This window comes from Crocuta crocuta, unplaced genomic scaffold (assembly GCF_008692635.1).
Source record: "Crocuta crocuta isolate KB4526 unplaced genomic scaffold, BGI_CrCroc_1.0 scaffold299, whole genome shotgun sequence".
Lineage (NCBI taxonomy): Eukaryota > Metazoa > Chordata > Mammalia > Carnivora > Hyaenidae > Crocuta > Crocuta crocuta.
The window spans coordinates 9,216,630-9,232,315 of record NW_027532747.1 but is presented as its reverse complement, the minus strand read 5'-3'; the positions used below and the strand labels follow the sequence as shown (position 1 = coordinate 9,232,315).

The 15,686-nt window shown below is 41.2% G+C and overlaps 1 protein-coding gene across 1 annotated transcript in view; it reads left to right on the top strand.

Moving 5' to 3' along the window:
* GOLGA5 (golgin A5) overlaps positions 1 to 15,686 on the top strand; it is a 44,266-nt gene that overhangs the window by 416 nt on the left and 28,164 nt on the right. Inside the window, exons 2-6 of the mRNA XM_077780883.1 lie at positions 1,803 to 2,376; positions 10,284 to 10,508; positions 12,278 to 12,497; positions 12,951 to 13,074; positions 15,064 to 15,267. Coding sequence (XP_077637009.1) covers positions 1,833 to 2,376; positions 10,284 to 10,508; positions 12,278 to 12,497; positions 12,951 to 13,074; positions 15,064 to 15,267 — 1,317 coding nt within the window. The 5' untranslated portion in view covers positions 1,803 to 1,832. The remainder of the gene's footprint in view (positions 1 to 1,802; positions 2,377 to 10,283; positions 10,509 to 12,277; positions 12,498 to 12,950; positions 13,075 to 15,063; positions 15,268 to 15,686) is intronic.

Below are 15,686 nucleotides of genomic sequence, written 5' to 3'. Positions count from 1 at the left end.
CCTACCTGGGATCTACAGACTGACCCCCGGCCACCCTTCCTCTGTGTTGACACCTGGCCTTCGGGCAGGCCCTGCCACTGCTGTCTGCGGACGCATCCCCAGCCCATGCACTGCCACCGTCTCTTTCTCCCATCCCCGTCCCTGTTGGGCCATTTCCTAGGGCGGTGCCTGAGAAACTACTTGAGGGCACTGCCCTCTGAAGTCCGCTGGAGTCGTCAGTGCCCAGTGTCCTGACAAGTGCCCAGGACCCATGTTTGTATTTAATTGGGTAATCAACGTTAAGGCATGGGGTTTTGTTTGAAAGCCCTATTAACTTTAAAATAGGAGGCGAGATATAGGGGGCTAAGAAGTATGTTTTGACTGCTTTAATTAGTAAGGTTCATTTGCCGCCCAATCGCGGCCAAGGTCTACATGAGAATAATACTTCACTTGTGTAAAGAGTTTTGTATCTTAGAGCATTGCACCTCCATTTTCAGTTGAGGTCACTTAAACTGTGATATACACAGGTATGGAGTAGTCCCATTTTGTAAGGAACAGGTTTAGAGGGTGAGTTTCTTCTTGAGGTTATTCAGATAGAGGCTAGATGGGAAAGGCAGTGGTTTTTTTAAAAAGTGGGTTTGGCTGACTTAGATTTGAGTTGCTGAACTGCCATGGAAACTCTGGGGTCTTTCTGAGTCTTTTCCCTGTTTGTGAAAAAAACATTGCTACTTACTGCATAATGTGGTTGTGAAATTATGTGATAAATATAACGTTTGTATGGCGTTTGACATACAAACTAGATTCAGCGGTAGTTATGGATGCCTGATGTGTGCTGAGTATTCAGTGGTAAGCAAAACAGACCTGGCCTTCATCCAGCGACTTCCCTCCTCCCCTTTCCCAATAGGAAGAGACAGAAAAAAAATCATATAAAACATAAAATGTTGTGAGGGAAAAGCCTAGCATATGAACAGAGAATGATAGAATCTAGATGGAAAGAAAGAGAACTGTGTTTTGGAGCTCATGACATTCAGGTGAAGACTAAGGACAAGAAAGAGTTAATGATGAAACAGCATCCCAGGCACAACAATGTGCACATTCAAGAAATGGTTGTTGACGGTTTGAGTACAGGTCTGTATCTGTAAGGACTAATTACTTCAGCATCCCGATGCATTCTGGCACACCAAAAAGTACTCCGATCTGTTTATCAAATAAATGGCTATGCAGTCTTTTTTAGCCAGTGTGCACATAGTAGGTGCTGAGCACGTAAATTATCGTAAGTGTACTTTGGACAGATTATGTGCACATCTAAATTATCCATGATAGTGCTGTATTTGCACATGAAGGTAGATTTAGTATGAATCCAAAGTCTCTTCAGGTTTTAGCACCTTAAAACAAACTTCAGGGAATTCTTTCTATTTGGTTGTGCTGGAAGTTTACTACATTGATTATTTGCTACTTACGTTTGCTACACGTTAACATTTGCCTTTTGTTCAAATAGAGGAGTTATAGCAGTAGTGATAGCTGTAATTATTATGGTAATAACAACTGCTATTAAAATGCTTGCCTACTGTGTGTCAGGCATTTTGCGACAAGTTTTTTTATATACTCTTTCTTCTTAAAGCTGTCCTTTAATGTGAACACACTTATTTTCCTCATTTCTAGGTAAAGTGTCTCAGGTTCAGGGAAGTTGATTGCTCAGGGTTAGATGGCTAGTGAGAGGCAGTGTTAGGCTTTCAGTCCAGCACCGTCTGACTCCAGAGCTCCGTCTTCACTGCTGTGTGCTGCTGTTACGCCGTACTGACCGCTTTATGTCCCTTTTACAGGTTCACCGGTAGAATTGTTCTGCTACCGTCATGTCTTGGTTTGCTGATCTTGCTGGAAAGGCGGAAGATCTTTTAAATCGAGTTGATCAAGGGGCTGCGACAGCTCTCAGTAGAAAAGAGAACACCAGCAATCTCGCATATAACAAAAATGCTGACTATCCCGAACTTCAGCAGAATACAGATTTGACTTATCAGGCTGGATCTAAAGCTGCGTATATTTCCTCGGCTGCTGAGAACATTAGGAACCAGAAGGCCACCATCTTAGCTGGCACCGCAAATGTGAAAGTAGGATCTAGGGCGTCAGTGGAGACCTCCCATTCTGGTGAAAACACATCTGCCCCTAGGCCTTCATCCCAGTTTGTTCGAAGAAAAAAGTCAGAACCTGATGATGAGCTGCTGTTTGACTTTCTTAATAGTTCACAGAAGGAGCCTACTGGGAGGGTGGAAACCAAAAAAGAAAGGAGCAAGACTCCTGGCCTGCAGAGTTCTCGGACAGCAAGTGGCGGTTCTGTGAACACCAATGTAACCACCGTCAAAACCATTGAGGAAAATCCTTCTAGGAGCCAAGGCGATGGTAGTTAACCAGCCCTCTGTTTCTTTTAGCATTCAGCAAATTGGATGTGGCATAGCCCAAAATGTTCCGGTAGTGTTTCTCAACCTCTGTTTTGTCACCTCTCCCCATAAAGGCAGGCTCTGAAATGTGGTATGAAAATGGCCGACAACAGGGCAAGCCATTAGTCAGTGTACAGTTACAGTTATAATAGGGACCTTTGAGTGCTGTCTGTTGGGTACCTTTACCCAGCCTAGCATCTAAGAAATTCTGCCCAAGATGATTCTCTAAGATATTTTAAACTACAAAAAAAGACAATTTTGAAATGTGAAAGAAAACATAATTTAAAAAAAATTTTTTTAATGTTTTTATTTATTTCTGAGAGAGAGACAGCGTGAGCAGGGGAGGGTCAGAGAGAGAGGGAGGTACAGAATCTGAAGCAGCCTCCAGGCTCTGAGCTAGCTGTCAGCACAGAGCCTGATGCGGGGCTCGAACCCACAAACCGTGAGTTCATGACCTGAGCCAAAGTCGGACACTTAACTGACTGAGCCACCCAGGCGCCCCTAGAAAACATAATTTTAGATTTGGAACTATCTCACTTCATTTCTTTTTGGGATTAGAAAATAGGAGGATGTACCTCACATATACTCTGGATTGTGAAGGCTTTTTCTTTCCGTTTCTTTTTCTTTCTTTCTTTCTTTCTTTCTTTCTTTCTTTCTTTCTTTCTTTCTTTCTTTCTTTCTTTCTTTCCTTCTTTCTTTCTGCCTTTCTTTCTGTCTTTCTTTCTTTCTTTCTGTCTTTCTTTCTGTCTTTCTTTCTGTCTTTCTGTCTTTCTGTCTTTCTGTCTTTCTTTCTGTCTTTCTTTCTGTCTTTCTTTCTTTCTGTCTTTCTTTCTTCCCCTTGCTTCCCTCAGAAATAAAACTGAGAGACTGAGCTTTGATCCGAGTTGAAGGGTTGAAGGCATTGACCTGGTAGTGAAGTAACAGTTTAGAATTCTGGTTTTCACTGTTTTGAAACTACCTCTATATGTTGATCTTCTCACCTGCAAAAATGAGGTTAACATGGTGATGTGCTAATTCCAGTACCTACTAACCATTTTAAAATAGAAATAAACACAATAAGTTCTTGCAGAGATTCTGTATAAAGTTGATGATTAATGGAAGCTCGTTATTTTCTAAAATATTAAAGCTTCTCCCATAGTCCTGGCTGTTGGTGAATAAAATCTGTCAAGTTGAAGTGGTAAAGAGGCAAGTGTTTGGGGCTTTCAAGACAGGATCATACAGTAACAGTTGACTAATTATGTACACACACTCCTAAATTTCTTAACAAGGTCTAGAGGGTGAGAGAGACCTGTAAACATAATTTGTGGGGCACCTGGGGGGCTCAGTCGGTTGAGGGTCCGTCTTTGGCTCAGGTCATGATCTTACAGTTCATGAGTTCGAGCCCTGCGATGGACTCACTGCACTCAGTGCAGAGCCCACTTTGGATCCTCTGTCCACCTCCCACTCCCTCTCTCTCACTTTCTCTCTCAAAANTTGGTGAATAAAATCTGTCAAGTTGAAGTGGTAAAGAGGCAAGTGTTTGGGGCTTTCAAGACAGGATCATACAGTAACAGTTGACTAATTATGTACACACACTCCTAAATTTCTTAACAAGGTCTAGAGGGTGAGAGAGACCTGTAAACATAATTTGTGGGGCACCTGGGGGGCTCAGTCGGTTGAGGGTCCGTCTTTGGCTCAGGTCATGATCTTACAGTTCATGAGTTCGAGCCCTGCGATGGACTCACTGCACTCAGTGCAGAGCCCACTTTGGATCCTCTGTTCACCTCCCACTCCCTCTCTCTCACTTTCTCTCTCAAAAATTAAAAACAATATATGTATAGTATATTAGTATTTAGTATATTAAATACCATAACTGAAATATGGCCAGAGTAATGTGGAGGCATTAAGGAGAAAGTAACTAATTAAGGTATTCAGGTAAGGATTCACAGGGGTCTGTAATTTGAGTTGAGTCTCAAAGAATGAGTAGAATTTCCAGGAGAAAAAGAAGAGGGATTGGAGACAGCATGAGATTCTGTACATGTTTGGTAGAGTAGTTGTTCTGGGCACAGTGTGTAGGAGATGGACAGCAAAAGAAAATGAAGGTAGCAAAGAAGGTTGGGAATTGTTTGTGAAGGCCCTTGTGTGCCTCTGTTTAAATGTTTAAACCCATTACGCGTATACAGCATTCCCTCCAAAGAGTGGTCCCGGGCAGCGTGCCTTGGAAGCACTTGTGTGATAAATAAAAGTGAATCAGTGCCTGCCTCCCCACACTTCTTGAGTCAGGTTTTCCAGGGCTGGAGGCAGGGCATCTGGTTATTTCCTTTTTTGTTCTCCAGGTGATTGCCAGGGCCACATGAGTTGTAAGGGCCATGGCAATGTGATGCTAATAGCGGTCTCTCAAAGAAATTCCGCAGCGTTTTTCTATTTTTAAGGAAAACCACTTACATTTAATTGTAAAGGATGGGCCAAAGGGAACCTGGTTGACAAGGAAATTAGTTAGAACGAGTTAATACTTGGGAATTACAAAGATGAAGTTTCATTTCTCTAGGGCAGGGTCTCAATCTTGGGACCAGTGGGCAGAATAGATGTTGTAGGAGGCACCATCTCTGGTGTCTTAACGCATTCGATGCCAGTAGCATCCCCAGTTGTGACAACCAAAAATGTCTCTCTTTCCCTCTCTCTCTAGATCTATATAGATATCTATATCTATAGGGTTTTATCTCTCTGTATCTATAGATATATCTATAGATGTAGACATATATCTAGGTATATAGTTATATGTAGATGTGTAGCCAAATGTCATGTCCCTTGGGAGTAATCACCCTAGGTTGTGAAGCCGTGCCCTAGGGTGCCTAGAAACGATTGTGAATGGAATTGCTGGGTTGTAGGGTGTGACACGGTGTGACACGGTTCCCAGTATGGTGGTACACACCAGCGTTGTTTTCTCAGGAGGGTGTACCAATTCATGCTTGAGCACCTCTGGTTACTATTGCTTCTGCTCTGCCTTCTCACCAGCAGTGGGTATATTCAGTGACATTTTATGTTTTGTTAATTGGGTGTGTGGTTGTGATTTTTCTCATTACTAATGAGGTTGAGCATCTTTTCAGATATTTAACTCTGCAGGTTTTCATGTTCTGGGAAGTGCTGTTTGAGTCTTTTGATCAGTTTTTCCCAATGGATCATTTGTCTTTTTCCTTATTGATTCATAGATAATTCTTTCTGTGTTCCAGATGGGGATTCTTTCTCCACCTCCTTCAGTTTTCCCTTGGTTCCCCCCACTTCTCTCTGTGGTGTCTCAGTAGAGTTCTTTTTTTTTTTTTTAAACTATTCTTTTTTTTTTTTTAATGTTTTATTTATTTCTAGGAGAGAGAGAGACAGCATGAGCAGGGGAGGGTCAGAGAGAGAGGGAGTCACAGACTGAAACAGGCTCCAGGCTCTGAGCTGGCAGTCAGCACAGAGCCCGACGTGGGGCTCGAACCCACGAACCGCGAGATCATGACCTAAGCGAAAGTCGGACGCTTAACCGACTAAGCCACCCAGGCGCCCCTCTCAGTAGAGTTCTTAATGGACATGAATTTATCAGTCTTTGTGGTTTGTTTTTTTTTATGTCTTAGAAAAAAGTTTCCTGTCCTAAGACCGTCAGGATATTTGCCTATATTCTAAAGGTTTTGTAGTTTTGCCTTTCATATTTATATGTTTATTTAAAGTTTTGGGATTTTTTTAGATGAATGGCGTGAGGTAGGCGTCTAGTTCCATTTTTTTCCCCATACTGTTATCTCACCATAATTCACTGAAAATATTTCCTTTTCCTGTCAATCTGCAATATCACCCTGGCGTTTTGTGCCAGTGCCACGCTGTCTTAATTCATGTAGTTGTAGAGTGTGGTGATACCCCGTAGAGCGATTTCTCCCACCTGGCCTTTCAGGAATGTTGCGGCTGCTCTTGGACTTGTTTGTGCATCCATATTCATTTTAGAATTTGCTTACCAAGCTTCACAAAAATCCTGTTGGCCTTTTTACTGGGAGTCTGTTGCTTCTATATGGACAGTTGGGTGAGAATCAGCATCTTTACAAAACTGAGGTTTCTCACCCCTAATAACATGGTATAATCTCAACTTAGTTTTTAAGTGTCTTTCTTTAAGATTTTATCATTTTCTTCATGGAAGTCTTGCCTACTTTTTGTCAGATTTATTCCTGATAGTTTATATTTTTTGAAACTTATAGATGGTATCCTTTTTAATGTCTTCCTTTCTGTTGCTGATGTATTGGCTTTTGACACACAGCAGCCTACATAGCTCTTAATTTTCAATTTTTCTGTACATCCATTTAGATTTTCAACAATATGATATCTGTGGATAGTGACAGTTTGGTTTCTTCTTAACCCTTTAATCTTTTTAAAAAATCTTTTTCCTGCCTCACTGCATTGGTTTGGGCTAAATCTTGTTCTTTGTCTTAACCATATACTGTTTAACCAAGTACAGTGTTTGTGTTAGGTTTTTCATCAGTGCTTTTTATCAGGTGAAGACTGTTTCTATGTATATCTAGTTTGAACTGTGTTTTTTTTAAGTTTATTTATTTTGAGAGAGAGAGTGGGGGAGGGGGAGGGAGAGAGCGAGAATCCCTAGCAGGCTCCGAGCTGTTAGCATGAAGCCCAGCATAGGGCTTGAACCCACAGCTGGTGAGATTATGACCTGAGTCAGATGCTTAACCAACTGAACCACCCAGCCACCCCTCTAGTTTGAGTTTTTATGTTGAATTTTTGCAATGTTTTTTCCTGTATGTATGAGATTTCATATGATTTTTTAATGTTGTTTTTGTTCTTTTTTTTTAATTTTTTAATGTTTTATTTATTTCTAGGAGAGAGAGACAGCGTGAGCAGGGGAGGGTCAGAGAGAGAGGGAGTCACAGACTGAAACAGGCTCCAGGCTCTGAGCTGGCAGTCAGCACAGAGCCTGACGCGGGGCTCGAACCCACGAACCGCGAGATCATGACCTAAGCGAAAGTCGGACGCTTAACCGACTAAGCCACCCAGGCGCCCCTGTTTTTGTTCTTTAATATTAATATGGTATATAAATCAATTGACTTTTTAAAACTTAAAATCAAAGTTAACTTTCAGTTTGCTATTATTCCGGTTAGGGTTTCTGCATATATTTCATAAGTGAGAGTGACCTATAATATTATTAGGTTTAGTATTACATTTACGTTATCTTATAAAATTAATTGGAAAGTGTTCCCTGTTTTTCTGTTGTCTTAATTATTTGATGTATGACTGAGATTATTTATTCCCTGAATTTTGCTGAAACTCACTGGTAAAACCATAAAGTCTAGAGTTTTAACTATTGATTCCATTGGTTTTCCATTTCCTTTGTTTTTGGTGAGTTACATTTTTTTCCCCTAAGAATTTGTCTATTTCATATATACTTTGGAGGATCATATTTATTTTACTTAATTTCAGGACAGTAATAAAAGTGTCATAGCTGAAACCTTAACCCAGTTGGACACTAACCTAATCATTCACACTAACCCTGCAGAAACCAAAGCTTGATTGCAGATACTACTGGAAGAATATCAATGTCTGGCACCATGATAAATGCCTATTTTTTAAACAGTGTTAATGAAGTATAACTGACATATAATAAACTACACATACTTAAGTATACAGTTTGATAGGTTTCAACATCGTATACTCTAAAAAATTTATTGGCATAATGTTTGTCAGAAGACCATTTTAATCATCTCTAGCAGGTTTCTACTTTGTTAATTTCTGGTCTTTATTGTTAATTTCTGCTTTGAGGTTTATTCTGTTTTAAATTTTTTTTAATGCTTATTTATTTTTGAGAGAAAGAGACACACAGAGTATCAGTGGGGCAGGGGCAAAGAGGGAGGGAGACACAGAATCTGAAGCAGGATCCAGTCTCTGAGCTGTCAGCACAGAACCCAATGCAGGGCTTGAACTCACAAACCATGAGATCATGACCTGAGCTGAACTCAGACACTTGACCAGCTGAGCCACCCAGGCACCCCAGGGTTTATTCTGTTTTTATAGCCTTTAAATCATTAATTGTCTTCCTTTTATTTTGAATATATATTTTAAATACCGTAAATGTCTTTTTATTTTTATATTTTGAAATGTGTATTTATTTTGAGAGAGAGCAAGCAGGGAAAGGTCAGAGAAAGGGGGAGAGAGAAAATCCCAAGCAGGCTCTGTGCTGTCAGCTCAGAGCCCAACATGGGGTTCAATCCTACAACCCTGGGTTCATGACCTGAGCCAAATTCAAGAGTCGGATGCTCAACCGACTGAGCCACCCAGGTGCCCCTAGATATGTCTTTTTATTTTTATTTTTATTTTTTATTTTTTTTAATATTGATTTTTTTAAATGTTTTATTTATTTCTAGGGGAGAGAGAGAGAGAGAGAGACAGCGTGAGCAGGGGAGGGTCAGAGAGAGAGGGAGTCACAGACTGAAATAGGCTCCAGGCTCCGAGCTGGCAGTCAGCACAGAGCCCGATGCGGGGCTCGAACCCACGAACCGCGAGATCATGACCTAAGCGAAAGTTGGACGCTTAACCAACTAAGCCACCCAGGCACCCCTAGATATGTCTTTTTAAATACTACTTTATATATCCCACAATTTTGGATATATACTTTATTTCTTTTAAAAACTTTTGATTTTGGAAATTTCAGATATATCAAAGTAGATTTTGATGACTCCCTCCAGTAATACCTATTATCTGGCTACATTATCAAACAGCTTACAGCCACTCTTGTTTCATTTGTACCCTCCTGTTTTCCATCCCTTCCTTTACTTCTACCCATATTCTATTGAATATATCACTATTTATCCAGTCTCTTTTATGGACAATGGATTGTTTCCAGTTTTTGGTTATTGTGACTAAAGCTGCTGTGAACGTTTTTGTACTTGTCTATTTGCGGGAAAATGTTTTCCTTTTTGTTGGAAATGGACACCTAGGGAGCGGAGTTACTAGGCGAAATGGTAGGTGCATATTTACGTTTCATAAGAAACTGAACCCTTTTCCAACAGCGGTTCTCCCGTCTTGTGCCCCAGCAGTAATCTAGGGGAGCGCTGGCTGCTCCGTGGCTCTGTCTGCCTTTGGCATTGTCCTTATAATTTTAGCATTTTAGCAGGTGTGTATTGGTTCTCATTGTGGTTTTAATTTGCATTTTTCCTTGATCACTGACAATGTTGAGAACTTTTCAATATGATAATTGATCATTTGTTTATCTTCCTTTGTGAAGTGTCAGCTGTTTTGCCTATACAGTTACTATTTTAGTCCATTTTAACATTTAGCCATATAGCTATACCTCATTTTTTTTAGAGCATGTAAAAAATGCATCTGCATCACGTTTTGTAACAAGAACAGGATGAATCTGAATTTATGAGTCTTTAGTTCTTTGAGTAAGACCTTTTAGACTCCAGTTCGGTATGTAACAAATTGCTCTCAGTTACTTCTCTTCTTGCCTTGAAACGCACAGCTGTTCTTTTGTACCTTTCTATTATTTTCACTGTTGGGTCTTGTCTCTTTTTTTAAGAAAATACTTTGAAGACCAAAGGGGGACTGAAACCTTTTTTACCTAAACCCAGCCACTTTGATTCTCTCTGATTTTCTCCTTCCCAGAACTATATTCTTGTGTCTATTCCTCATCACCATTTACTCAGTATGTCTAAACTTTGAGATCCTTAGAGGTCTGTGGCCTCCAGGCAGGAGAATGATACGTCATCAGAAAGAAGTCTATCGAAAATTAGGTTTACTTTTTATGCCATTTTAGCTGTAGCAGTCAGCTTGAGCCAAAAGGCATTCTACCAAAGTAAACTACTGATGTGTATGCAGTGCGTGTTCCGGTGTAACAAAAATGTATTCTGTTTTTCACAGAAACCTCTAATAATCCAGATTCTGGTCATGAAGTTCAAGAGGATTCTTCAAAGGGAAACGTATCATCAGGTGCTGCCTGCGCTGACCATAACCCAACACCTGCTGATGGCAAATCACATGAATTGTCTAATCTTCGATTGGAGAACCAACTCTTGAGGAATGAAGTTCAGTCTTTAAATCAAGAAATGGCCTCATTGCTTCAAAGATCCAAGGAAACTCAAGAAGGTAGAGCCTTATTTCAATTGTGCAGGGTTAGGGATTTTACGTTTCAAAAATAAATGGAAAATTTGATTACATCAACACTTAGAAATATTTCAGATGAGACTTAGAAAATAGTGTTTTCAGGGGCGCCTGGGTGGTTCAGTCGGTTAGGCGGCCGACTTCTCAGTTCATGATCTCGTAGTTCGTGGGTTCGAGCCCCACATTGGGCTCTGCTGACAGCTAGCTCAGAGCCTGGAGCCTGTTTCAGATTCTGTGTCTCCCTCTCTCTCTGACCTTCCCCTGCTTGCACTGTCTCTCTCTCTCTCTTTCTCAGAAAGAAATAAAACATTTTTAAAAAATTTTTTTAAAAAACAGTGTTTTCATAGAAATACAGGGCCCAGATTTAGAAGTGGGACCAGTCATCCTGCTACCAACCTGAACCAGAACATTGGCTCGTTTGGTCATTCCTAGGAATCATGAAATTTAAGAACTGAGAACAGAACATAAGTAATCATCTGATTCATTTGGTTGCTTTATTCTGAGCATTCAGGGGGAGCTGCTCATGAACGAGAGGTGAGATTAAACAAGGTCATGGGCATCAGTGGGCAAGGTTACTGTACTGCACTGCTCCCGCGGCTGTAAAGTGAACATGGAATTCACTTTGAAAAGTACCCTCTCGAAACGTGTAGTGAAGTGGCCCTAGAGTAGAAAACCCTTGGATTCCTCAGAAATGGGTAATTTAAAAGTAAAAGATCCCACGCGTGAGGTAGTGGTAGGGAGTATGTTAGTGTTCATGTAAGTGTGACTGTGGGCAAATAAGAGAAGTCTCTGCCCTGGAGCCTGGCAGTGATTAGAAAGGATGCAGGGACAGTGGGGAAGTTTGGCCAAGACATGGCTAGAGGCCCAGAAGAGTGCAAGAGGAAGAAAGTTTAAGACTTGTTGACTGAGTTTAGAAACAGCTTCACTTTACCAGACTAACGTGGACACAGAGATAGAGCCTTTCCTGAGACTGCATAGAGTTTGCTTTGATGTTAAAATTTTTTTTCTTGCCGGCAGCCAGCTGTTACAGATGATCTGTGAGAGTGTGGAAATCCACACTGCACCAGTGTCCTAGACTTAAAAACCAGCATCTTTTGGTGGCCCCTGGGTGGTTCAGTTGGTTGAGCGTCTGACTTCAGCTCAGGTCACGATCTCACGGTTTGTGGGTTTGAGCCCCACATCGGGCTCTCTGCTGTCGGCATAGAGCTCGCTTCCTGTCCTCGGTCTCCCTCTCTCTCTGCCCCTCCCCCACTTGCACTCTCAAAAAATTAATAAAACATTAAAAAAATAGCATCTTTTTGCTATAATAATCAAGAGAAACATTCTTTCCTGTATTTATCTTCAGGTTTTGATTTTGTTTGTTTGGTCTTCCTGGAGTGTATACCTTGGGTTTGGATTTGCATCCTTCCTGTCTCTAGCAGAACTCTCCGAGCCCGCCGACCATTTTAGTGTTATGAATTCTGCTCTGTACTGGTTTTGGCTCCCAAATGCTTTATGTTAGGCTTCAAAAAAAATTTTTTTTGTATAAGAGCAGCTATCATCATGCCCTGTTCCAGCCTATTAACTGTAATGTAGATGTGAATTACATCTTGGCCTTGAGAAGTGGGTATCACATTTGGAGCAAATAATTTGAAGATACTTGTAAGCTCTTGATTTCGGCAGTAAGCCCTAAAGGCGCACAGAGGAGAATCTGTGTGTGCTCTGAGAAAAACGTTGTCTGCCTGAATAGGGAAATTTCCCTGTCTCTTTTTTAGAATTAAACAAAGCAAGAGCGAGAGTGGAAAAGTGGAACGTTGACCATTCAAAGAGTGATCGAATAACTCGAGAACTGCGAGCCCAAGTGGATGATCTGACCGAAGCGGTGGCCGCGAAGGACTCGCAGCTGGGGGTGCTCAAAGTGAGGCTGCAAGAAGCCGACCAGCTACTGAGCACCCGCACGGAAGCACTGGAGGCCTTACAGAGCGAGAAGTCACGGTAGCTCACTTGGTGGTGAACGAGGGAGGGGGGCTGGGAAGATTATTTCCCATACAAGTAATGATAAACACTGCCGTGTATACCACTTTGAGAAAGCTTAGCTTTTGAAATTTACAGAGGGAAAATTTATGTTTTTTAATGTGAAATGTGTGTGATTAAAAGTCGTCTTAACTATTTGAATCTTGAGATGCGTTGTTAGCAAATCCTGCAGTTAAAAATATTTGAAGAACAGAGTGTCATTAATCTTTCGACATTTAACAGTATGTGGTGTGTGCTTATATTTGGACCCCCAGAAATGAAGATTACGTTCCATTAAAAGGCAAAAAGCTTTCTTTAAGAATATTTTAGTCAAGCCATCTTTTTTGTGCTTATAAGCCGACACTCTACAGCTTATTGCACCTTATCACGTGTACACTGGACATGTGCCCTGTCTAGCGGTGTCTTGTCTTATAGAATGATGCAGGACCACAGTGAGGGCAGCAGCCTGCAGCACCAAGCTCTGCAGACGCTCCAGGAGAGGCTGCATGAAGCGGATGCCGCCCGGAAGAGAGAGCAGGAGAGCAGTAAACAGATGCAGGTTAGAGAGAGGGAATGACTTGCATCGCACGTTTTCTCTTGAATAAAATTCTACAGTGCATTTCAGAAAACCCTCTTTCTGTGACAGAATCTGAGTATTTGAGAATTTAGCTTGATTCTTGCTAAATTTAATCCTATGTATTGAAATATACTTAAAATGAAGTTCAGCCTCCTTTATGACAGACAAGGCATCAGCAGGCATATGTGGGGACTCTTCTGAGAGGGTCCTTGCAGGGACGATGCACAAGTCAGATAGGGGTCCCAGAGGGGAGGGGCATTACACCCTCTTTAGAGAAAGCTCTGTCAATAATAAAAGGGGAGCAACCCCTCAGCACCCCTTTAAAAGAAGAAATACAATTAAAATAGTTAATGTTCATTAGAGACAGACATTTTTTCACTTAATTTCGTTCTGCAATGAACATTACCATTATTTGATTAAAAGCTGATTTGGGGCTTCTTTCTTACAACTGGATGGTGCTGAGAAACTTTTGAAGAAAACGCTTAGAAAAAAATTGCTGATGTGGGGCATCCTGTTTATTTTTTATTTAAACTTTTTCTGATTCCAGTTTATCTCATTTCATTTATTTCTAGAGAAATGTACCTAATATGTAGATTTTTTCTCTTTTTTAAAAGCTTTTTTTAAGTAGGCTTATGCCCAGTGTGGAGCCCAATGCAGGGCTTGAACTCATGTCCCTGAGATCAAGACCTAGGTTACGATCAAGAGTCAGATGCTTAGGGGTACCTGGGTGGTTCAGTCGGTTAAGCATCCGACTTTGACTCAGGTCATGATCTCGCAGTTCATGGGCTCGAGCCGTGCATTGGGCTCTGTGCTAACTGCTCAGAGCCTGGAGCCTGCTTCAGATTCTGTGTCTCCCTCTCTCTGACCCTCCCCCACTTGTGCTCTGTCCCAAAAATAAACATTAAAAGAAAAAAGTATAGTATGACTTCATTTTGAAGTCATTAAAAACAAAAGTTAGGTGCTTAACTGGCTACTACCCAGGTGCCCCAAATTTTACTCTTAAATTAGTTTTTGCATCTAGTTCAGTGATTCTCAACCCTGTCTGTGCATTAGGATCGTGTAGCTTTTAATACTTTCTGATGCCAAGTCTTCACTTCCAGGGAGCCTGATCCCATTGTGTGAGGTGGGCATAAGCAGTGGTGTTTGAGTTTTATAAGAGTCACAGGTGTGTCCATGGGGCAGTGAGGTTGAGAACCACTGGTCCAGGCTGTCTTTTCAACAGGTGAAAATACTTCCGTCCTGAAAGTAACTATCAGCTAGTGTGGGCTTTTTGAAAATCTTATGAATGTATTTTATTTGACACAGTATATCCAAAGTACTGTTACTTCACCATATAGTTAGCAATAAAATCATTAATAAGATTTTTTTTGTATACTTACTCTTCAAAATATGGTATATTTTATACTTAATTCAGTCATTCAGTGGCTTTAAAAGTTTCTTAAGCTAAAAAATTACATTGAACAGTTGATTTGAAAAATTTGAAATAAAAAGAAAACTTCAGCCATACTATTAGAAAAGATGTAGCTATTGACCTCTTTCGTTTGCTTTCTCATAGACTGTTTTCTGTAGACCTTTTATGCCTTGATCAGCTTAGTATCAGGCTAACCAGATACACCTATATCCAGGTAACTGGGTTTACCATGAAAGTTTGTTAAAAAACAGATTTCCAAGCCTCATCTTAGAAATCCCATTTCACTAAGCCTGGGGAGGGCCTTTGGTGGCTGCATTTTTTAAAAACTCCCAAATTGATTCTGAGGCTCTGCCATGTCTGGGAGCCTGCAACCTTAGAGTTCCTATTCTTCAGTTCTTAACAAATGAGGTGGTGTGTTTTGTTTTGTTTTTAAACCTCCCTGTTAGGTTGTTGGACTGAGCTAAAAAAAAAAAAAAAAATCCCGTAAGATATGTGATTAGATGGTTGTAAAATATATCTCAAAGGAAATGCCATAAGTATGACGTGAAAATTTGTCACAGAGTGAGTTTGCTGCGCGCCTTAATAAAATGGAAGTGGAACGTCAGAACTTGGCAGAAGCAGTTACACTGGCAGAGAGAAAATTCGCGGACGAGAAGAAGAGAGTTGACGAGCTGCAGCAACAAGTCAAAGTGTTTAAGTCCAACTTGGAGTCCTCCAAGCAGGAACTCGTTGACTACAAGCAGAAAGCTACTAGGATACTCCAAGTAAGCTTGAAATGTGCACTTTGGGTGTTGGGATTTCCCAGTTGGGAGACACTTTTGACTCCACGTTGATCCGTGAGGGGACTCGTTTTGTGTTTGGCTGGGCTGGCTGACATCACATGCCTTATTCCGCTCACAGGTGCTATAAAAGGCTGAAGTGTCCCTTGTGCCAACCACCTTTCTTTCTTTTTGCTTAAAATTCATTCTGCCACTGCCCAGGCCAGGCCTGCCACGTGTCACCTTAACCACGCAGTATTGACTCTTGTCATGCAGTCACTTCTTACCAGGCTTCCCCCCCACCGCCTAGTGTCTCCGCTGACCTTCCCTTCCACTCCGCTGAGACACGCCGTGTCAGTCTTTGACTGATGTTAGTCCTCAGCTTCCCCTTCCTTTGCCTCTCCTGTGGGGGCGGGGGGCGGGGG